At 44.4% G+C, this 23,524-nt stretch overlaps 1 protein-coding gene across 1 annotated transcript; it reads right to left on the bottom strand.

Annotated features, from left to right (window-relative positions):
- Positions 1-9,103: 9,103 nt before the first annotated feature.
- On the bottom strand, positions 9,104-12,963 carry LOC125553964 (guanosine nucleotide diphosphate dissociation inhibitor At5g09550-like). The gene is made up of 13 exons (XM_048717601.2): positions 12,688-12,963; positions 12,514-12,576; positions 12,305-12,388; positions 12,111-12,218; positions 11,750-11,922; positions 11,510-11,621; positions 10,548-10,628; positions 10,409-10,471; positions 10,204-10,305; positions 9,988-10,112; positions 9,612-9,822; positions 9,464-9,538; positions 9,104-9,340 (listed from the first exon to the last, which is right to left on the bottom strand). The coding sequence occupies exons 1-13, from the start codon at positions 12,772-12,774 to the stop codon at positions 9,281-9,283; spliced, it is 1,344 nt and encodes a 447-aa protein (XP_048573558.1). The 5' UTR covers positions 12,775-12,963; the 3' UTR covers positions 9,104-9,280.
- Between the last annotated feature and the right edge of the window lie 10,561 nt (positions 12,964-23,524).

The raw sequence follows: 23,524 nt of genomic DNA, 5'->3' as shown, positions 1-23,524 counted from the left end.
AATGAACTCATCATTTATTTATATGGGTGTTATACCTACAGTATTCCAACTTCTCTATGGTTTATAAACTAATTTACTAGCCATAGATTCATCAAACAACACACGAAAAACAGAATCTGTCAAAAACAGAACAGTCTATAGTAATCTGTAGCTAGCGCAAGATCTGGAACCCCAAAAATTACAAAATAAATTTCTGGACGTGAGGAATTTATATATTAATCATCTTAAAAAATAATTAACTAAATAGAACTTTACAAATAAAAATGACAGCAGTTCTCGTGAGCGCTAAAGTTTCTGTTTTTACAGCAAGTTCAACAAGACTTTCCCCAAGTCTTCCCAACGGTTCTACTTGGAAAAAACACTAATTAAACACAAAAAACACAACCAAAACAGAGGCTAAATAATTTATTTATTACTAAGCAGGATCAAAAAGCAAGGAATAAAAATAAAATTGGGTTGCCTCCCAACAAGCGCTATCGTTTAACGCCCCTAACTAGGCATAACAAGCAAGAATAGATCTATGTATTGCCATGTTTGGTAGGCAATACATAAGTGGCTCTCATAATAGATTCATAAGGTGATTTAATTTTCTTTCTAGGAAAGTGTTCCATGCCTTTCCTTAATGGAAATTGGAATATAATATTTCCTTCCTTCATATCAATAATTGCACCAATCGTTCTAAGGAAAGGTCTACCAAGAATAATAGGACATGAAGGATTGCAATCTATGTCAAGAACAATAAAATCTACAGGCACATAATTCCTATTTGCAACAATAGGAACATCATTAATTCTTCCCATAGGTTTCTTAATAGTGGAATCCGCAAGGTGCAAGTTCAGAGAGCAATCATCAAAATCACGGAAACCTAACAAATCACACAAAGTCTTTGAAATCGTGGAAACACTAGCACCCAAATCACATAAAGCATAGCATTCATGATCTTTAATTTTAATTTTAATAATTGGTTCCCACTCATCATAAAGTTTTCTAGGGATAGAAACTTCCAATTCAAGTTTTTCTTCATAAGATTGCATCAAGGCATCAACGATATGTTTAGTAAACGCTTTATTTTGACTATAAGCATGAGGAGAATTTAGCACGGATTGCAAAAAGGAAATACAATCAATAAAAGAGCAATTTTCATAGTTAAATTCCTTCAAATCCATAATGGTGGGTTTAGCAACATCTAGGGTTTTAATTTCTTCAATCCCACTTTTATCAAATTTAGCATCAAGATCAAAAGGTTCAGAATTCTTGGAACGCCTTCTAGGTAAAGGTGGATCATATTCAGTCCCATCATTATCAAGATTCATATTGCAAAACAAAGATTTAATAGGGGACATATCAATAACTTTTAGATCTTCATCATTATTTTCATAGGAACTAGAAGATCACGCTTTTATAAAGGCATCTTTCTTAGCACGCATCCTAGCGGTTCTTTCTTTGCACTCATCAATAAAAATTCTTATGGCTTTGAGAGACTCATTGATATCATGCTTAGGTGGAATAGATCTAAGTTTCAAAGAATCAACATCAAGAGCAATTCTATCGACGTTCCTAGCCAAATCATCAATTGTAAGCAATTTTTCTTCAATCATAGCATTAAAATTCTTTTGCGAAGTAATAAATTATTTAATATTAGAATCAAAATCAGAGGGAATCTTATTATAATTTCCATAAGAATTGTTGTAGGAATTACCATAATTATTAGAGGGATTACTAGGACAAGGCTAAGGATTGAAATTTCCTCTATACGCGTTGTTACCAAAATTGTTCCTACCAACAAAATTCACATCCATAGATTCATTATTATTCTCAATCAAAGTAGACAAGGGCATATCATTAGGATCAGAAGAAACACTCTTATTAGCAAATAATTTCATAAGTTCATCCATCTTTCCACTCAAAACATTAATTTCTTCTATCGCATGCACCTTTTTATTAGTAGATCTTTCAGTGTGACATTGAGAATAATTAACCATAATATTATCTAGGAGTTTAGTAGCTTCTCCTAAAGTGATTTCCATAAAAGTGCCTCCCGCGGCCGAATCCAAAAGATTTCTAGAAGCAAAATTCAATCCGGCATAAATTTTTTGTATAATCATCCACAAATTTAAACCATGAGTAGGGCAATTACGTATCATTAATTTCATTATCTCCCAAGCTTGTGCAACATGTTCATGATCAAGTTGCTTAAAGTTCAAAATATCGTTTCTAAGAGAGATGATCTTAGCGGGAGGAAAATACTTAGAGATAAAAGCATCTTTGCACTTATTCCATGAATCTATACTATTTTTAGGCTAAGACGAAAACCAAGCTTTAGCACGATCTCTAAATGAAAAAGGAAATAGCTTCAATTTAACAATATCATTATCCACATCTTTCTTATTTTGCATGTCACACAAATCAACGAAGCTATTTAGATGGGTAGCAGCATCTTCACTAGGAAGGCCGGAGAACGGATCTTTCATGACAAGATTCAGCAAAGTAGTATTAATTTCACAAGATTCAGCATCGGTAAGAGGAGAAATCGGAGTGCTAATAAAATCATTGTTGTTGGTATTGGTGAAGTCACACAATTTAGTATTATCTTGAGCCATCACGACAAGCAAGCAAACTAACACACAAGCAAACAAAAAGCAAGCGGACAAAAAGGGCAAATAGAGAGGGAAGATAGAGAGAGAGAGGGCGAATAAAACGGCAAGGGTGAATTGGGGGGAGAGGAAAACGAGAGGCAAATGGCAAATAATGTAATGCGGGCGATAAGGGTATGTGATGTGTACTTGGTATGTTGACTTTTGCGTAGACCTCCCCGGCAACGGCACCAGAAATCCTTCTTGCTACCTCTTTTAGCACTGCGTTGGTTTTCCCCGAAGAGGAAGAGATGATGCAGCAAAGTAGCATAAGTATTTCCCTCAGTTTTTGAGAACCAAGGTATCAATCCAGTAGGAGGCTACACGCAAGTCCCTCATACCTGCACAAACAAATAAATCCTCGCAACCAACGCAAATAGGGGTTATCAATCCCTATATGGCCACTTACGAGAGTGAGATCTGATAGATATGATAAAGATAATATTTTTGATATTTTTATGATAAAGATGCAAAGTAAAATAAAGGCAAAGTAAATAGCAAAGTAAATAACTAAGTAGTAGGAGATTGATATGATAAAGATAGACCCGGGGGCCATAGGTTTCACTAGTGGCTTCTCTCGAGAGCATAAGCATTCTATGGTGGGTGAACAAATTACTGTTGAGCAATTGACAGAATTGAGCATAGTTATGAGAATATCTAGGTATGATCATGTATATAGGCATCACGTCCGAGACAAGTAGACCGACTCCTGCCTGCATCTACTACTATTACTCCACTCATCGACCGCTATCCAGCATGCATCTAGAGTATTAAGTTAAAAACAGAGTAACACCTTAAGCAAGATGACATGATGTAGAGGGATAGACTCATGCAATATGAAGAAAACCCCATCTTGTTATCCTCGATGGCAACAATACAATACGTGCCTTGCTGCCCTTACTGTCACCGGGAAAGGACACCGCAAGATTGAACCCAAAGCTAAGCACTTCTCCCATTGCAAGAAAGATCAATCTAGTAGGCCAAACCAAACTGATAATTCGAAGCGACTTGCAAAGATAACCAATCATACATAAAAGAATTCAGAGAAGATTCAAATATTATTCATAGATAGACTTGATCATAAACCCACAATTCATCGGTCTCAACAAACACACCGCGAAAAGAAGATTACATCGAATAGATCTCCACAAGAGAGGGGGAGAACATTGTATTGAGATCCAAAAAGAGAGAAGAAGCCATCTAGCTACTAACTATGGACCTGTAGGTCTGAAGTAAACTACTCACACTTCATCGGAGAGGCTATGGTGTTGATGTAGAAGCCCTCCGTGATCGATGCCCCCTTCGACGGAGCTCTGGAACAGGCCCAAGATGGGATCTCGTGGATACAAAAAGTTACGGCGGTAGAATTAGGGTTTTTTTGCTCCGTATCTGATCATTTGGGGGTACGTGGGTATATATAGGAGGAAGAAGTACGTCGGTGGAGCAACAGGGGGCCCACGAGGGTGGAGGGCGCGCCTGGGGGGCAGGCGTGCCCCCCTACCTCGTGGCCTCCTGTTAGTTGGCTTGACGTAGGGTCCAAGTTTCCTGAGTTGTATTCGGTGAGAAAATCATGTTCCTGAAGGTTTCATTCCGTTTGGACTCCATTTGATATTCATTTTCTTCGAAACCCTAAAACAGGCAAAAAGCAGCAATTCTGGGCTGGGCCTCCGGTTAATAGGTTAGTCCCAAAAATAATATAAAAGTGGATAATAAAGCCCAATAATGTCCAATAACAGTAGATAATATAGCCTGGAGCGATCAAAAATTATAGATACGTTGGAGACGTATCAACCCTTTCCAGAGATTACGTGTAAATCATTGACCATAGCAAGTACGTGATCACCGGTACGCATGGCGGGCTTCTTCCGGTGATCTGCCTCGCCTCTGAAATGCTTGCCTTTCTTTCGACATTGATGGTTGGTCGGAAGAAATCGACGATGGCCCAGGTACACATTCTTCCTGCATTTGTCCAGGTATATACTTTCAGTTTCATCTAAACAGTGCGTGCATGCGTGGTATCCCTTGTTTGTCTGTTCTGAAAGGTTACTGAGAGCGGGCCAATCGTTGATGGTTACAAACAGCAACGCGTGCAGGTTAAATTCCTCCTGTTTGTGCTCATCCCACGTACGTACACCATTTCCATTCCACAACTGTAAAAGTTCTTCAACTAATGGCCTTAGGAACACATCAATGTCGTTGCCGGGTTGCTTAGGGCCTTGGATGAGAACTGGCATCATAATGAACTTCCGCTTCATGCACATCCAAGGAGGAAGGTTATACATACATAGAGTCACGGGTCAGGTGCTGTGATTGCTGCTCTGCTCCCCGAAAGGATTAATGCCATCCGCGCTTAAACCAAACCATACGTTCCTTGGGTCACTTGCAAACTCAGGCCAGTACTTTCTCTCGATTTTTCTCCACTGCGACCCGTCAGCGGGTGCTCTCAACTTCCCGTCTTTCTTACGGTCCTCATTGTGCCATCGCATCAACTTGGCATGCTCTTCGTTTCTGAACAGACGTTTCAACCGTGGTATTATAGGAGCATACCACATCACCTTCGCAGGAACCCTCTTCCTGGGGGGCTCGCCGTCAACATCACCAGGGTCATCTCGTCTGATCTTATACCGCAATGCACTGCATACCGGGCATGCGTTCAGATCCTGGTACGCACCGCGGTAGAGGATGCAGTCATTAGGGCATGCATGTATCTTCTGCACCTCCAATCCTAGAGGGCATACGACCTTCTTTGTTGCGTATGTACTGTCGGGCAATTCGTTATCCTTTGGAAGCTTCTTCTTCAATATTTGCAGTAGCTTCTCAAATCCTTTGTCAGGCACAGTATTCTCTGCCTTCCACTGCAGCAATTCCAGTACGATACCGAGCTTTGTGTTGCCATCTTCGCAATTGGGGTACAACCCTTTTTTGTGATCCTCTAACATGCGATCGAACTTCAGCTTCTCCTTTTGACTTTCCAATTGCGTCCTTGCATCGACAATGACCCGACAGAGATCATCATCATCGGGCACATCGTCTGGTTCCTCTTAATCTTCAGCAGCTTCCCCCGTTGCAGCATCATTGGGCACATCTTCTGGTTCCTCTTGATCTTCAGCAGCTTCCCCCGTTGCAGCATCACCGTATTCAGGGGCACATAGTTGTCATCGTCCTCTTCTTCTTCGCCGTCTTCCATCATAACCCCTATTTCTCCGTGCCTCGTCCAAACATTATAGTGTGGCATGAAACCCTTGTAAAGCAGGTGGGTGTGAAGGATTTTCCGGTCAGAGTAAGACTTCGTATTCCCACATTTAGGGCATGGACAACACATAAAACCATTCTGCTTGTTTGCCTCAGCCACTTCGAGAAAATCATGCATGCCCTTAATGTACTCGTAGGTGTGTCTGTCACCGTACATCCATTGCCGGTTCATCTGCGTGCATTATATATAATTAAGTGTGTCAAAACCATTACAGAACATCATGAATAGATAATTAAGTGACCAAATTAATAGAAGTTCATCATCACATTAAAACCAAAGTACATACATAGTTCTCATCTAACAACATATAGCTCTCCAGAGCATCTAATTAATTAAACCATACATTAAAACTATGTAAAACATTTCAATGCGAAAACAAATGCAATCATAATCGCAACCAAGGTAACAATTGATACAACGGCATAATGATACCAAGCCTCGGTATGAATGGCATATTTTCTAATCTTTTTAATCTTCAAGCGCATTGCATCCATCTTGATCTTATGATCATCGACGACATCCGCAACATGCAACTCCAATATCATCTTCTTCTCCTCAATTTTTTTTATTTTTTCCTTCAAGTAATTGTTTTCTTCTTCAACTAAATTTAACCTCTCGACAATAGGGTCGGTTGGAATTTCTGGTTCAACTACCTCCTACATAAATAAAATCTATGTCACGTTGGTCGGCATTATTGTCATAAACAATAAATGAACCAAATAGTTATAAAAAGATAATATATACCACATCCGAATCATAGACAGGACGAGGGCCGACGGGGGGCGAATACCAAAACCATCACACTATATAATAACAAGCAATAAAATAGTAAGAAAATTAGACAAGTATCTATCTAAAGTAAGAATTTTTTTCTTTCAGAAAGAAGATAAGAACAAGAGGCTCACCACGGTGGTGCCGACGACGAGATCGGCGCGTGCGATCGACGGCGGTGAAGACGGGAATGGGACGTGACGGGCCGCTAAACCTAGACAAATCTCGAGGAAAATGGAGCTTTGAGGTCGAGCTTCGAGAGGAGAAAGCTTAACTAGTGTGGCTCGGGCATTTCATCGAACACCTCATGTGCATAGGAGGTGAGCTAGAGCACCACAAAGCCCTTCCCTCACCGGCCAGAGAAAAACAGAGCACTGGAGTGCTCTGCTCGCGGGCGAGGGGTATATATAGGCACCTCATTGGTCCCGGTTCATGGCATGAACCGGGACTAAATGGCAGCCTGTGGTCCCGGTTCAAGCCACCAACCGGGACCAATGATGGTGGGCCAGGAGCGAGCCCCATTGGTGCCGGTTCGTCCCACCAACCGGGACCAAAGGGGCCAGACGAACCGGGACCAATGCCCCCACGAGGCCCAGCAGGCCCCTGACCTCACGAACCGGGACCAATGCCCCCATGGGTCCCGGTTCTGGACTGAACCGGGACTAATGGGCTGACCTGGCCTGAACCAAAGCTCTCTTTTCTACTAGTGCATGGTGTCCTTCTTGAGGCCGATGCCATGCACATCCTTGCGGAGGTCATCGACTTCACCCCGCAGCTCTGCGGTTTCGTCGCGGTGCTGTAGAAATTCGCCCTTCATGGCCAGGAGTTCGGCGATTTCCGACTCGTCGAGACTGGCCTTGCCGCGCCCCATCTTGGCTGAGTAGTTCAGAAGGGAATTTTACCCCCAGGACTTGCCCGGGAACCGGATCTGAATACTCAACCCTGCCGCCGCCGCTCGAGATCGCCACCAGAACAGCACCACACGCCGCCGACCTGGGATTTTACCGAGTGAGCGATTTGCTCAAACAACCAGTCAAGCTCGACGCGCTGCCGACGAATGGGTCTACCGCCACCAGCGCCACCTACACCGCTGCCAACGCCACCGACACCGTCGCCGTCGACGAAAGAGGGAGGGAAGGGTGGGAAATCATCGTCGCAACTTCGATCTGCTGCATCGCCGAGGAAAAACTTCGCTCTGATACCAATTGTCACACCCTAATTTGAGAAATTGGGGAGGATTCGATATAGATCACACGAACAGGAGGGGAAAGTAGGCACCCGCTAGGGTTTTCTGTATTGCTATAAGATATATGTTTGAGTAATGAAATGGTCTCATGAATAAACGATGCCTTACAAGACCTTGGGTGCGAGCTTTATAACCCAGCTGGCACAGGTGACGGCTACAGTGGCGTGGATGAAACGCTACAGGAAACAGCTGAAACGGTACAGTGAGATGGTGAGCATCGCGAGCCGTTCGATCGTCGGGTCGAGGGTGAATCTGGACCGGACGTTAACTGAAGAAGAGATACACTTGTTAACTGAAGATGCGGGGCTGACAGTTCATTACTACTCCTACACAATTCAACTCCTTGCTTGGTGTGCCTGCTCACTATAATCAAAACCAGTACTGTTTAAAACAAATTTTGAGAAATCTGTTTACATACATTTCTTAAAAGCACTAAAAGTACTTTTCACCAAACCTACGAAAGAGGCAGCATTTTCTTTTGCCGCCACTTTCTGACCCTAATAGATTGGCTCCAACGAAAAAGGATATCTGCTACCATGATACGATACGGGTGTCATTTCAAGACGCTACTCCAGTCCAGCCTAGTGCGCAGCTTGAGAGGGTGGTAAATGAAATGATTTGGTCCATGACGGTGCTGTACTGCTGCTAATAGCACCATGATAAAGGCCGTTAGCCTTTGAACCTTTGATCCTTTTCCTTCAATCTATGGAGCCCACGCCGTTTTCTGTCTGGCCTGGATAAAGCCGTTTATCAGGCAAGTTTTAGTTAACCACTACGGGTAACATGCTGAATTATTATCAGGGTCTCACCAACCACAGGCCTGAATTATTTGAAAACCCAATCCGTTCTCCGTTTTCCTCTGTCGCCTGCGCCATGCTGAATTAATTCTGGTTCTGCTCATGGAAAAAGTTGGAAGGCGTGGAAGGACCGCAACATCGTGCACTTAATTTATCCTACTGTCATCAGGACAATAGGTAGACGGACACTGGAATATCTGTTCCCTCTGTCCAAATCTCGAACCCTATTTTTATATATCCGAGAGTCGTGCCCTTCTTCTTCCCCTTATCCTGGGGTCACGGCGATGTTTTTTTTTTATCGATCCTTTCGCGATGTTCAGCAGTGGTAACACAAGGGATTTGTTCAGAATGAGCATAGATGAACAATGCAATTCTCACTCACAGGTTCACGCTAGTGAAGAAATGCAGAGATTATTCGACGTATATATATATAGTTAATCCATGGTACTGTACTTTGTATCAGGAAGGACAAATGGAAGCCCAAAAGCAAGAAATGGATCGAATGGGACCGATCCATCTATGAACGAATCGATGGACAAAGAAAGAAAGAAAACTGAAATTATCTACTAGCAACAGATGTTCAAGCGGCATCATTTTCACCGGCACTGGCAGCATTCAGATCCACGGAAAGATCAAGTTCCTGCATTGTAACAGCGCAAATTGTTGAGTTTTCCAGTCAGATCTTCCTTTGGTCTTTTAATCGGCTATTATTCAGTATTGGAAATATTGACGTTTTGAATGAAAAGAAATCTAGCTCAATTACCTTTCCAGTGATCTTGCTGTACAAGGCGAGCACATCCTTCACCGTTGTCTCAAAATGGGTGGTCGCGTCGTAGCTCTGTAAAAACCAACGAATTAAGAACAATCCTGCAGTGTTGTCGAGTGAGTAAACTATGGTTGCTTCAGCTTACAGTTGTCAAGAAACAGTTGTCCTCCTCAGCAGCATTAACAGGCTCGTATCGATCGTACATGTCGAAGAACGTCTCCTCCACGGGGCCGAGCAGATCGATCCCGGGTTTCAGCTCGATCTCAGGCTTGTCGGTCTCAGCTTCAGTCGACACAAAGGCGATGAACTTGCCTTTCGGTGCAACGTTGTGAGCGTACGAGCAGCAGAACACGTACCTGCAAAATAATTGTGTCAGGTACTGCTATAGTGCTTTATCTAAGCAAGACAGCTCATGTTTAAAAACAATCATAACAGCGAGAACCAACTGAACAACAGTACACCTTATCTAACTAAGATTGTTTAAAAGTTCGATGGTTTGCTTTCATTTTAAAATTACTTACATGTCTGATTTGCGCTTCAGCTGTTTCTTTGGGAGGATAATCTGCACGGAGTGAGAATCTTTGGTGTCAGGAATGGGATGCTTCATTATGCATATCGCACGCGCCACCCTTCCGACCTTCTTCACCTGTACATTTTTTGAAGGATTTCAAGGTCATATACTACCACAAGCCTGAATCTGAAATGTACCGGTTTGCAAGCCACAGATGTATAAATACCTTGTCAGGCAAGTATGATGGGTCACAAACAACTTTTTTGCATTTTGCCGTCTCCCCTTCGGATGTCACACCAAATGCTTTACCACTCTCATCGAACTCAACCTGCAAACAATTCCAAATATAAGCATCTTTGACTGAAGATTTAGAAAGTAGCATTCCAGTATTTTTGAGTGATGGACTCTCTGGAAACGGATAAAACAGTTACCTTGCATTCTGGTTTGTTAAGCATGTATGTGCCACCATAAACAGCGCTCAGACGAGCAAATGCCTAACAAAACATTCTCAATTTCAGTTGACCAAAGTTGAAACGTATGTGAATTCATGGTAAATTGGCATGGCCATACCTGAGGGAGCTCTCCTAGACCATACAAGGGGTAGATATAAGGTGATCCACCTTGGAAGCGTGCCAATGATTCCGAATACAGCTATTGAAAGAAGACCAATCTGGAGATCAGGTTTTAATTGTCTTTTCCTCCGCAAACCCCAATACATTTATTGTCAAACTATCTGTCATGTCTTAATGTTTTTTGTTTCACCAATTGTATATTTTTAGCTGAAAACTATTCCGCATGACATGACAGATAATTCTTTTTTAAGATAGAAAAGCTATTTATGAACTCACGTGGAACTTTCCAATGCAATGTGTTGTAGAAATTGCCACCTAAAACTTTGGTTTAGAAAAATCATCTGATGTGGGGTGAAACCACGTATATATCTTTTGGTGACCAAATTATGCATGTTCTGGTTCAGAAAAATAAGCCTAGAAGTATTGCAAGTTTATAGAAAAACATCAACAGGTCCATCATAATATATGTTCCTATAGTGTATTTACTTGATATTGTAGATGTAAATATTTTTCTCTATAAAGTTAGTGAACTTATAGGCCTTACATTGCGGAACAGAGTATGATACAAAAGTGGCATAACAATCTTTGCCATTTTAAGGTCATTTTCACATGCATGTGCTTAACCTAATGCTTATTAATCTTAATCATACTGAATGAAAAAGGACGGCCACAGAGATGAGAGGACGCGAAATTGGTCCCTAGCAGCAACTTCAATCATGCTCTTACAGAGTTACAGTATATGTCCTCTCTGTAATCTATGCTCCAATATTACGCCTTAGGATATTCTCCTTTTAAGGCAAAAAATAGTTGGCTCGCGACCTTGAAGAAATTCCCAGATGCATAAAGAATTCATCAAGGCATGGTTTTGTGATACTGATCAAAATGTATGCTGACTCCAACAGGCTTGTTTTTTTTTCGAAAAGGGAGGCTTGTTTTGTTTAGTAGGTGGAAATGTAGTACCTTCATTCTCTTGACAGTGTCAATTGCGGGCTCATCGAGATAGCTGTCATCGCGGTGAAGTGCCAATGCATGACCAATAAAGTCAATCGTGTCATCCTCCAGTCCATATTTGCTGATCCAAGCAAACATCATCGACGTTGCATTAGGAAATGGTGGCGAAATTCAACTTGGTTTTCTACTTCTTTTTATCACTGAGCAGTAACCCAAATACGGAGTACAACACAAGCCAAAGCAACTTACGAGATGAGTTCCCTCGTCGTGACTTTGTGCAGATTTAGGCCTTCGTGTGACTTCGCGTCATCCTCTTCGTAGTCCTGAACGTAAATGAAGAACTTCCTAGCGCGGCGCTTTTCAAACAATCCCATTAGGTTAGATTTCAAGGCTTCAACATCTGTCGCAGGGACTTTGTGGATCTATCATCATTACCAAAGAAGGAAATGTGAATCAGAACACCATGTTACAAAAAATAGTACTCCCTCCGTTCGGAAATACTTGTCCTAGATACAACCATTTCTAAGACAAGTATTTCCGAACGGAGGGAGCACATACTAATGTCAAATTATCTTTAATAGCAGTATCACGTTTGATATCAGATCCATACCTTCCCGTTGTTGTAGACGAAGCTGCCATCGACGGCCTTGAAGTTCAGATACTTTGTCACGCTGGTGCGGATCAAGACACGTACCAATGCACCGTTGGCCATCATGAACTGCAAACTCACATTTTACGGTGATCTGTATAACAGCAGAAGCACAGGAAAGACAAAGGAATTAGAGTTTACAGGCGCCTACAGACCTTGGGCACCATGTCGACGTTGTACTCCTTGCTGACACCCAGATGGTCAGGAGTGGTGTCGCTGCCTTTGAATCTCTTCCAGATCTATAAAGCGAACGGAACGAAACGTAAGACAACATAACTGAAGATTCACGAGAATTTTAAGATCTTTTGTGAATTTTGGAGAACATTTGTGATACATGGTGTTTGCAAGGGTCATGCTAGCGCACCTTGGCCAGATTCAGGGATGTAGATTCTCCACCGTAGTAGTCATTCCTGTCCATGTGAAGAACCTGTAGGTACACAAGGTGCAAAGAGAAATGATAGCTCAGGATAATGTCGCCCTTTGTGAACACTTGGTGATGATGTATCCAGCAACATTTCCAAGGGAACTCGGTGCTCACCTTGAGGCCATCGACGGAGAGGATGCCACTGAGGATGCACTCCTTGAGCCCCGTCCCCAGCACGATCACGTCGTACTCCTCATCCATCGCTCCCTGACAAACCCTTCTTCTCCGATCTACCGGATCTTCCTCTCGCGGCGGTGAGCCTCCTCCACCCCTCGCAGGTTATCTCCCCCTTCTCGGCTCGCCGTGCGTATATATGGAAGGAGCCCGACAAGCGCGCGCGTTCGCACAGGCACCGCATCCATCGGTCGCGGCTCCCGGCGGAGATGTCGTCGAGGCGCGCGGTTGCAGGTCGCAGCGCCCGGCGAGCTCGACGCGTGGCGCGCCGCGCGCCCGTGCTCTCCCCCGTTTCTTCTCTCGCGAGGTGGCGTGGCCCACCGGATTGTACGCCAAAGGCCTGGGCCACTTTCCATCATGTATTTTTAAAACTTTCATAACGTATAAAAATGTTTCTCCGGCGTTAAAAAATGTTCACATGCCTTAAAAAAGGTCAGTGATACTTCACAAAAAAAATATTACGAAATATTCGCCCGGCATTCAAAAATGGTCTGTGCCATTTAAGAAAAAGGTTTTGACATTTAAAAAATGGTTATAAACATATAAAAACACGTTTGCACGTTTAAAAAAAATGGTCATGCCATTTTTGAGAAATGTTCAAACATGTGTTTAGAAATGTTCATTGTTTATTACAAAAATGCTCAATGTGCATTTTACGAAATGTGCAACATGTATTTGGAAAATTATTCAACGTGCATTTGAAAAATAATTAACGTGCATATAAGAAAATTTCAAACTATATACAAGAAGTGTTGAATGCGTAATTTAGATAAATTCAATAAAGTATTCGGAAAATAAAATAGAAAACAAAGAATAGAAAAAACCGAAAGAAAATTGAAAGAAAGCCAATGAAAACCATCACAGAATGGCCGGCCCACTATGGCGTGCACGCACCAACTGCGAGAGGCAAGATGAGGATACATCCTGCAGTAAGCGAGATATATCCCTTGTTTTTTTTTTTTGAATTTTCAACGGGAGGAGGGGGGGCCCTCCACCACCTGAATAGATATATCCCTTGTGATTACTAGTCAATGTGTACGTGCAATGCATGTTAATTTAAAAGTATATTATGTGTATGCAGATATTTAGTAGGATATTATTTGTGTGCTATTATCTGATTACCATTATATTTGACATTGAAATTAATTGTACACTAAACGTGTTGAGCGCTCGACATCAAAACAGTCTAGATCGTTGAATTGACATGATTTGATGATCGAGATTAATTAAATCTGCCCCTTTGGATTTTTTTATATTGATATAAATAAAGTAGCGAGCTCTAAGCTCGCGTCACTCACACGCTACCGTAAATAACCATGGCCCAGCGAGTGCAAGCAGCCACTAGCAAATGAGGGCACACCTTTTTTTCTTCTTCTTTTTTTTTAATTAAATACCAATTTTCAAAATATTCACAAATATGCAAATATATAGTGAATTTATAAATTTATATGAATTTGTAAACAACATTCTCGGATTAAAAGTATCTTCACAAATTAAAAATTGTTCGTGAGTTTAAAAATGTTCATGAGTTTGAAACTTTACTCTAATTTTGACCGTTTTTATAAATGTTCATAAATTTGAAAAATGGTTGCAAAATTTTAAACTGTCATGAATCTAAAAACCATTTGCCAATTTTAAAAATATTCAAAAATTAGACAAAAAATACGAATTAACAAACAAATTCAAAATTGTGTTGGGGAATTTGAAAAAACACTAAAAAGATGATAAACTGAAAACTAAAAAAGTAGATTAAAAGTAAAAAGTAAAAAGGGGAATAAAAGACACCTTGGAAGCTTCAGTGATGGTGGGAGTGACGGCTGGTTAACGTCGCCGGGGTATTTTCCGTGACAAAAAACGGTTATATGTGACACAAGTGAAGCGTCGCAAAATAGAGCAAATTTTGTAGTGCATCATGTATGCTATGATATTTACAAGACGTACGATGGACTTTGGGTTGCCCAAACGTCATATGTAACAGGGTGATTATAACGACAACTTATAGGTTTATTGAAAAAATTGATAAGAGGCTAGATAGCCGAGGAGTGGGATTTGCTCCTTCAACGATGGAGAGATATTCTTAGACCCATCTTGGTGTGATGGCTGAAGGAAATATGTCCTAGAGGCAAAAATAAAGTTATCATATTTCCTTATATCATGATAAATGTTTATTATTCATGCTAGAATTGTATTAACCGAAAACTTGATACATGTGTGAATACATAGACAAAACAGAGTGTCCCTAGTATGCCTCTACTTGACTAGCTCGTTAATCAAAGATGGTTAAGTTTCCTGACCATAGACATGTGTTGTCATTTGATGAACGGGATCATATCATTAGAGAATAATGTGATGGACTAGACCCATCCGTTAGCTTAGCATAATGATCGTTAAGTTTTATTGCTATTACTGACTTATACATATTCCTTTGACTATGAGATTATGCAACTCCCGAATACCGGAGGAACACCTTGTGTGCTATCAAACGTCACAACGTAATTGGGTGATTATAAAGATGCTCTATAGGTGTCTCCGAAGGTGTTTGTTGGGTTGGCATAGATCGAGATTAGGATTTGTCACCCCGAGTATCGGAGAGGTATCTCTGGGACCTCTCGGTAATGCACATCACGATAAGCCTTGCAAGCAATGTGACTAATGAGTTAGTTGCGAGATGATGCATTACGGAATGAGTAAAGAGACTTGCCGGTAACGAGATTGAACTAGGTATGAGGATACCGACGATCGAATCTCGGGCAAGTAACATACCGATGACAAAGGGAATAACGTATGTTGTCATTGCGGTTTAACCGATAAAGATCTTCGTAGAATATGTAGGAACCAATATGAGCATCCAGGTTCCGCTGTTGGTTATTGACTGGAGATATGTCTCGGTCATGTGTTCATAGTTCTCAAACCCGTAGGGTCCGCACGCTTAAGGTTTGTTAGGTAATTTCCCATCTTTGTGTGTTTGGATGATGATGACAACTCTCTGTTGGTCTAATTGTGTGATATGTGCTTCAGGTTCTCAGTGTTTAGGTATGCAACGATTAGTCATTCTCTCTGGAAGGAAAAGATCGAAGACAGTGTTTTTCTACGTGTTTATCTTGTTGGTCGTAGGAAACCCGTACTATTAAGAGGGAATCCTCATTGGAAGGCTTTTGGGGAATCATTGCACGTACACATTTCTCTCCTACACTCTTTCCTTCCGTTCCTCGTTTGAGAGAGAGAGTTCCCTTCTTTCCATACTGTTGTTGTGGCCCTTCCTTTCAGTGGTTGTACCGCTCACTTGAGCGGTTGTACCGCTGGCCCAATTGTACCAGCCCAACCATCGCCCTCAGGGGTGATACCCTGGGTTGGACCTCCCAGGATCTTGCCAAGCGGTTGTACCGCTGAAGGAGTCTTGGATCAGGGGGTCCTCGGGCGTCCGGACTATGGTACGTGGGCCGGCCTGATGGAATGTGAAGATGCAAGACCGAAGACTCTCACCCGTGTCCGGATGGGACTCTCCTTGGCGTGGAAGGCAAGCTTGGCGTCCCAATATGAAGATTCCTTTCTCTGTAACCGATTTTGTACAACCCTAGTCCCCTCCGGTGTCTATATAAACCGGAGGGCTTAGTCCGTAGAGATAGAGAATCATAATCATAGTCATACATGCTAGACTTCTATGGTTTTAGCCATTACGATCTCGTGGTAGATCAACTCTTGTAACCCCCATACTCATCAATATTAATCTAACATGACGTAGGGTTTTACCTCCATCGAGAGGGCCCGAACCTGGGTAAACATTGTGTTCCATGTCTCCTGTTACCATCAACCTCAGACGCATAGTTCGGGACCCCCTACCCGAGATCCGCCGGTTTTGACACCGACATTGGTGCTTTTATTGAGAGTTCCATTATGTCATCGTCAAGAGGTTCGATGGCCCCGTCAATCATCCACAACAACATTGCCCAGGGAGAAACCTTCCTCCCCGGACAGATCTTCGTGTTCGGCGGCTTCGTACTGCGGGCCAACTCGTTTGGCCATCTAGAGCAGATCGATAGCTACGCCCCTGGCCATCAGGTCAGATTTGGAAGCTTGAACTATGTTGCGGACATCCGCGGAGACTTGATCTTCGACGGATTCGAGACCGCGGCAGTAGCCGCTCCCTGTCACCACGATGAACATGACTTAAATCTGTCATCGAACCACACCCAGGAGATAGAACCTGCAACTGCTCCGGCTCTAGATCCGGAGCAGATCACGCCATCCAAGGACGGGAGGCTCAACCCCGCCACGGAGGCTGCAGACTCAGCGGCGTTGGAGCCGCACACAGACCCAACCTCAAGTGAGATCTGTGTTAGTAGAACCTCGGACACATTTCCGGCTACAGGTTCCGAAGCATGTGCGTCCGGGCACAACGAGCTTGATCGGGCGTCGATCGTTGAATTCAGCTCCGCGGACATCTTCCGGCACTCTCCTTTAGGCGACGTGCTAAACTCACTAAAAACACTCTCCTTAGCGGGGGACTCACAACTGAATTATATCCGGTTCGAACTGGAGGCTGATGACGGAGAATTTCGCTTCCCACCCCCTGCCCACTTAATAGCCACTGTCGAAGACTTAACTGACATGCTTGATTACGGCTCCGACGACATCGACGGTATGGACGACGATGCCGGAGAAGGAGAGGCCCAAAACCCGCCGTTTACCGGACACTGGACGACCACTTCCTCGTATGACGTATACATGGTGGATGCACCAAAAGAGAATAGCGGTGATGACAAGGAAGATCCAGTTGAGGATAAACCTCCCGAGATACAACCAAAGCGCCGGCATCAGCGACGCTGCTCTAAGTCACGCCGCAGCAAAGACAGCAACACCGGCACAGGAGAAGATAACACTCTGGATGGTGTCGAAGACAATGAAAACCCCGTTGAGGCAACTTTCTAACAAGATGAACAGGAAGACGAGCAAGTTAGCCTTGATGAACAGGCCACACATGAAGACTCGGAGGACAGTAATTATCTTCCGCTCTCCGAGGATGAGGCGAGCCTCGGCACTGAGGATTTATTGTGCCTGAGGAACCTCTCGAGCAGGAGCACTTCAAGTGCTAGCTAATAGCCACTACAAGGAGCCTGAAAAAGAAACAACATTAGCTTCAAGTCGATCAAGATCTGCTCAATGATAGATGGACTGATGTCCTGACAGCCGAGGAATACGATATCAAGCGCCCAGCCAAAAGTTACCCGAAGCGCAAATTGCTATCTCAGTTCGATGACGAGGCATTGGAGCCCGTACCATCATCGTGCAATGCGGCTGACCGACCAGCACGAGGTCGGGATAAAGAGGCAACTCAAGCCGAACACCACCCTGCCCTACCTCACCGTAAAGGCAGAGATAAAACAGCTCGGGGACACACATATGACCTATGGTAGGAGTTGAACGGTAGAGCAGGTCAGGACAGATCGATCTATGGATCACGGGGACGTGCCCCGACACGCGATAACGGCTATCTAGCCGGACGCAATAGCCATACTCACGCCCGGGCCGAGAACCGCAGACAGACTCCATCCGAGCTACGTCGCGACGTGGCCCGATATAGAGGCGCCACTGACCCACTTTGCTTCACCGATGAAGTAATGGACCACGAATTCCCAGAAGGGTTTAAACCCATGAATATCGAATCATATGATGGAACAACAAATCCCGCGGTATGGATTGAGGACTTTCTTCTCCATATCCACATGTCCCGCGGCGATGATCTCCACGCCATTAAATACCTACCACTAAAACGAAAGGGACCAGCTCGGCACTTGTTAAACAGCCTTCTAGAGAACTCCGTTGGCAGCTGGGAAGACCTGGAAGACGCCTTTCATGATAACTTCCAAGGTACATATGTCCAGCCACCAGATGTCGATGGCTTAAGTCACATCATCCAGCAGCCAGGAGAGTCAGCTAGAAAGCTCTGGACTAGGTTCTTAATTAAAAAGAACCAAATTGTCGATTGTCCGGACGCCGAAGCCCTTGCGGCCTTCAAACACAGCGTCCAGGATGAATGGCTCGCTCGCCACCTCGGTCAAGAAAAACCAAAATCCATGACAACCCTTACTGCTCTAATGACCTACTTTTGCGCGGAAGAAGACAACTGGCTCACTCGTAGGAGCAACGACGCCAGCGACCCGGGCACTTCCGAAGTCCGAGACGGCAACGGAAAGCCACAACGCAATAAACACAAGTGTCGTAATAATGATGAAATAACGCAAGATACAACAGTTAACGCCGGATTCAGCGGCTCCAAGCCCGATCAATGGAAAAAGGCATCCAAGGCAAATAGAGATGGACCATCCAATCTCGATAAGATATTGGATCGGCCCTGCCAGATCCATGGCACCCCCGATAAACTAGCTACCCATACTAACAGAATATGTTGGGTCTTCAAACAAGACGGCAAGCTAAAAGCCGAACACAAGAGGAAGGGGCTGCCCAGTGACAGCGATGACGAAGAGACTCGCTTGCCGAATACCCTGCTTCAGAAGCAATTCCCCCCAAAGTGAAAACCGTAAATATGGTATATGCGACGCACGCCCCTATAGGGGAGCACACACGCGCACTACGGGAGTAACGGGACACATATGCCATAGAGCGGGTTCCCCCCAAAATCGGTCATACCCATCCCGAAGGATTGGCAACTCTATTTATCGATCCAATTATTGATGGGTTCCATCTCACGAAAGTCCTTATGGACGGCGGCAGTAGCCTTAATCTAGTGTACCAAGACACTGTCCACAAAATGGGCATTGACCCTTCTAGAATCAAACCCACCACAACAATCCTCAAAGGAACAGTACCCGGCATAGAAGCTCACTGCACGGGCTCCGTCACACTGGAAGTCGTTTTCGGTTTGCCAAACAAAATGCCAGGTCCGCGCGACGTCATAATAATAAACGGAAATACGGGACACTCCTTCTGTACAGGGGATTGTACTATGGCCATTACAGCCGAAGCACAAAGCGGCCTCGTCAAGCCGCACAACTCATCGGCCATTAAGCCGCCGGTTTCCATTAAATGGAACCAATCTGTCTTGGAGCAGGATTAGTAGTTCAGCCTCTGTCGTTCGCCTCACAGTCACGCGAAGTTTATACCGCGCACGCATAATTATGCACTTAAAATACCCTGGCCATTGGCGGAGGCACAATACGGGAAAGCCTACAAGCACTCCCATTTCCTCCTTTTCATTTCTAAATGTTTCTTTTTATCTTATCACAGGTGACGCAAAATATTGGTCATATCACAGACTCTTTCGGAGTTCGTCTTCATACACTTACCCCAAGGTTGTTCCTGTTAAAGGAATCCTTTAACCGAGGCAAGGCGGCGTAGACGTGCGACAGGGGTCCAAATAATTTTGTAGACCGCACTCTCTATTTTGAGCCTATAAAGTACCTTCTCCCTCAGCCTTCGACCACCGGCATGTCAAATAGCCTGGGTCGTGGCATTATTATTTGTAAAATGGCAATTGACATATCGATCAGATTCCAGTAAACATAAACCATATCCAGTATTCGCTTTTTCTAAAAAAAAGCTGAATTTCTCCGGTTGTTTCACACTCACACCTCGGCACGGGTTGCCAGGGGCTTGATATGGGAACAAATGAATTGCCGACAAGTCCAAACAACTTTATAGCACACTTCGGCGTCGCGAGTTTGGCCTTATATGCATCAGCTCCGAATCATGTCTTTGGTCAATAGTTGGGTTGCCCGGCTCCTGTGCTTACTACCTTACGTTCCGCTATATCGGCTAGGGCAGTGAAGGGAGAACTACTGCGATTGTGTCCCGGTTTATCTGGATGAGCACCTCAATAGAGAAAGCCGAAAACTGACTGTCATGATGCGGCGAGAGCTGGTCAACCACTCGATGACTTATTAGAATCTTTCACGATTCCTTCCGTATTGCACGAAGGACCGTTCTTCTGGTCACTCATGTAACGCACCATATTCCGATAACTGCGTACATACCAGGGGCTATATCATAAATCCACCGTCAAACTCCTATGGCTAAGTGAAAGTGTTAAAGCCCTATAGTCCGATTGCCTAGTTCGCCGCATTGACACCTCCTTCACAGACCAAGACGTTGGATCAAGAGTGATCAAGTGCTTTTCTGAACACCCCCGTATTTTATGCGAGGGGGCTGAGGCTGACGACTGGAAAACTTTCAAATTATACAAAAACGACCGCACAGGAGAAGCCACAACTTCTAGGCATAATCTTAAAATATAATAATATTGCTTTTAGAATTTCAATACATTTCACTCGAACATCATCTCTTTCGAGCACTGACCCTCTATCAAGCGGGCACCCTCTAAGACATCCTCAAAATAATACTCTAGCGTGTGATGCTCCTTTCCCTCAGGTGGACTTTTCGTTGCAATATCGGTGGCCTTCATCTTCGCCCAGTACGTCTTCACATGGGCAAGGGCCATCCGTGCACCTTCAATGCACGTGGACCGCTTAACAACGTTGATACACGGCACCACATCACCTAGTCGACGTACCAAACCGAAATAACTCTTCGGAATTGGCTCAGTCGGCCACAGCCGGACTACGACGTCCTTCATGGCAGAACCGGGTATCTTGTGGAGCTCAGCCCACTGGGCCGTCTGTTCTTTCACCAATAGTGGGCGCTTCGGCGTGCTGAATTGTGACCAAAAAAGCTTCTCCGTTGCATGCCCTTCCTGCGCTTCATAAAACTGCACCTCATCGGAGGCACTCTTCGGCAAGTCCAAAAAGGCGTCTGGGGAGCTCCACATTTGATTAAGCGGGGCGTACTTCGGATCGCCGAACTTAGTCTGTAATAAGAAAGGCTTACTGGCCGCTATCTCCCCAACTTGCCGGATCACTTCCCGAGCCACTCTAGACTCAGATCGTGCTTCTTTTGCCTCTTGTATTGCCTTGTCAAGATCGGCTGCTTTGGCCTTGTTATCCTTCTCGAGGAATTCGCACCGGACAGTGGATTCCTTCAGCTCGTGCGCCATAGTGGCCATTCTCTCCACACACTAGCACTGAGCAGCCTGCCCGGCTTCTAACTCATCAGCTGCCTTCTTGGCAGCCACATTACTCATCCAGGCTTGCTCCTTGGATCGGGCAAGTTCAGCCTGAAGGGTCTTAACCGTGGCAGCACCATTTGCAGATACGCATGTCTCAGAACATAATTCTAGCTTCGTGCTGATGTTACTATACATACTCTAACACATACCTTGCGCCTCGTCGATTCGCCTATTAATAAGCGTGATGTCGTTATCCGCCACATCAAGCTTATGCTCCAAACCTGCAACCTCTGTAGCGTGGGCAGTCATCATGGAGGTAACAGCCTGTGTTTCCAGTCATTAGATTATTACCTGAGGACATCTTTTTTGATCCTCTGATTGCCTACCTTTGGGCGCCAACCAGAGTCTCAGGGGCTACTATCTATACACAGGTGCATTTTGCGTATAGAGCATAATAAAAAATATAACATTACATACCTCAAAGCCTCTTAGCAGGCCCATGAAGGCTTCATTCAATCCGCTTTTCGTGGACAAAATCCTCTCAACACCATCGTACCCATCAAGGTACGATGCTCCTACGAGATTGACGAATACCGTAACATGTCCGTCAGTGTATCCGGCGCATCCGGATTCCCGGAAACAGCTGTGACAGTATGGACTCCCTTTGAAAGGGTATGTCTACTCGACCCTAGAGTCGTCTCCAGCTGTAAACCGGATAGTCTGGAGCCTTTATTGTTAACCCTTGTAGGGACCGCACACTTCGGACCCTGGGCGACCGAAGTTTCACCTTGGGGCGCTGGCTCCATTATCCCCTGATCGGGAGAGACCCTCCGGGACGACACCTCGACGTCGTCCACCCTGTTGGGCAAGGAAGCTTGCAGAGGCATTCCGCTTTCCATCATCTCTGGTAGAAGGTCCCTCGAGGAGGAGGATTGTTGAGGAAGACCGTGTGCCGAACTACAAAATGCATATTCTAGATGTTACCTTTTGCAAAGAGAAAAGGAACGGGGTATGTTTAAAATATCTTTGTTCACTTACGATTCGGCTGGAGGCTTGTCCTTACAAATGGATTGTGCGACAATGACACCTTCCGAGCCTAAACCACCCGACAGGGGTGTTTGGCCCCACTTAGTTGTCCTTACCTCCCAACTCTCGGAGGTGGCCCTTTTCTTACCATAGGAAGAAGGGATGTCAATTTCTCCTTCTCTTTTGTATTCGGAAGAGGGAGCCCTAGTCTCCCCGGACACAGTGTGTGGTTTGCCTCCAGGATGGAAGCCACCTTTGGCTCCCCCGCTCTCCTCATTCTCCTCTTCCACCGTCGCCTAGTATGGCGCTGGGACCAGCATCCTTGTTAGTACGGGATTACCTGAGTCTTTGGGAAGAGGAGCCGAACACCTGATTCGCTCTGCCTTCTTTATCCATCCCTGGAAGAAGATGGTTTTCTCAGCATCTTATTATGAGGTGAGTATCTAAGCTGTATTCGAGAGTCAAGTGCTTACCGAGGTATCCGGATGGTTGTAGTCAAGGCCGACGTCCTCTGTAGTATCCGTCCACTGTTTTCATTTCCCAAAAAATAACTTCCACATTCCTCTGTGTGTCGCACCGAAGAAGTGCTGAAGGGTTCGTGGTCCTTCTGGATTAAACTCCCACATACGGAGGGGCCGTCTTTGGCACGGGAGGACCCGACGGACTAGCATTACTTGAATCATGTCGATGAGTTCGGCGTTCTTCTCAAGGAGACTCCGGATGCGGCTCTGT

This window comes from Triticum urartu, chromosome 4A (assembly GCF_056163025.1).
Source record: "Triticum urartu cultivar PI428250 chromosome 4A, HENAU_Tu73, whole genome shotgun sequence".
NCBI classification, from domain to species: Eukaryota; Viridiplantae; Streptophyta; class Magnoliopsida; order Poales; family Poaceae; genus Triticum; species Triticum urartu.
Note: the sequence above shows the minus strand (reverse complement) of the source record. Positions and strands in the feature narration are given on the sequence as shown.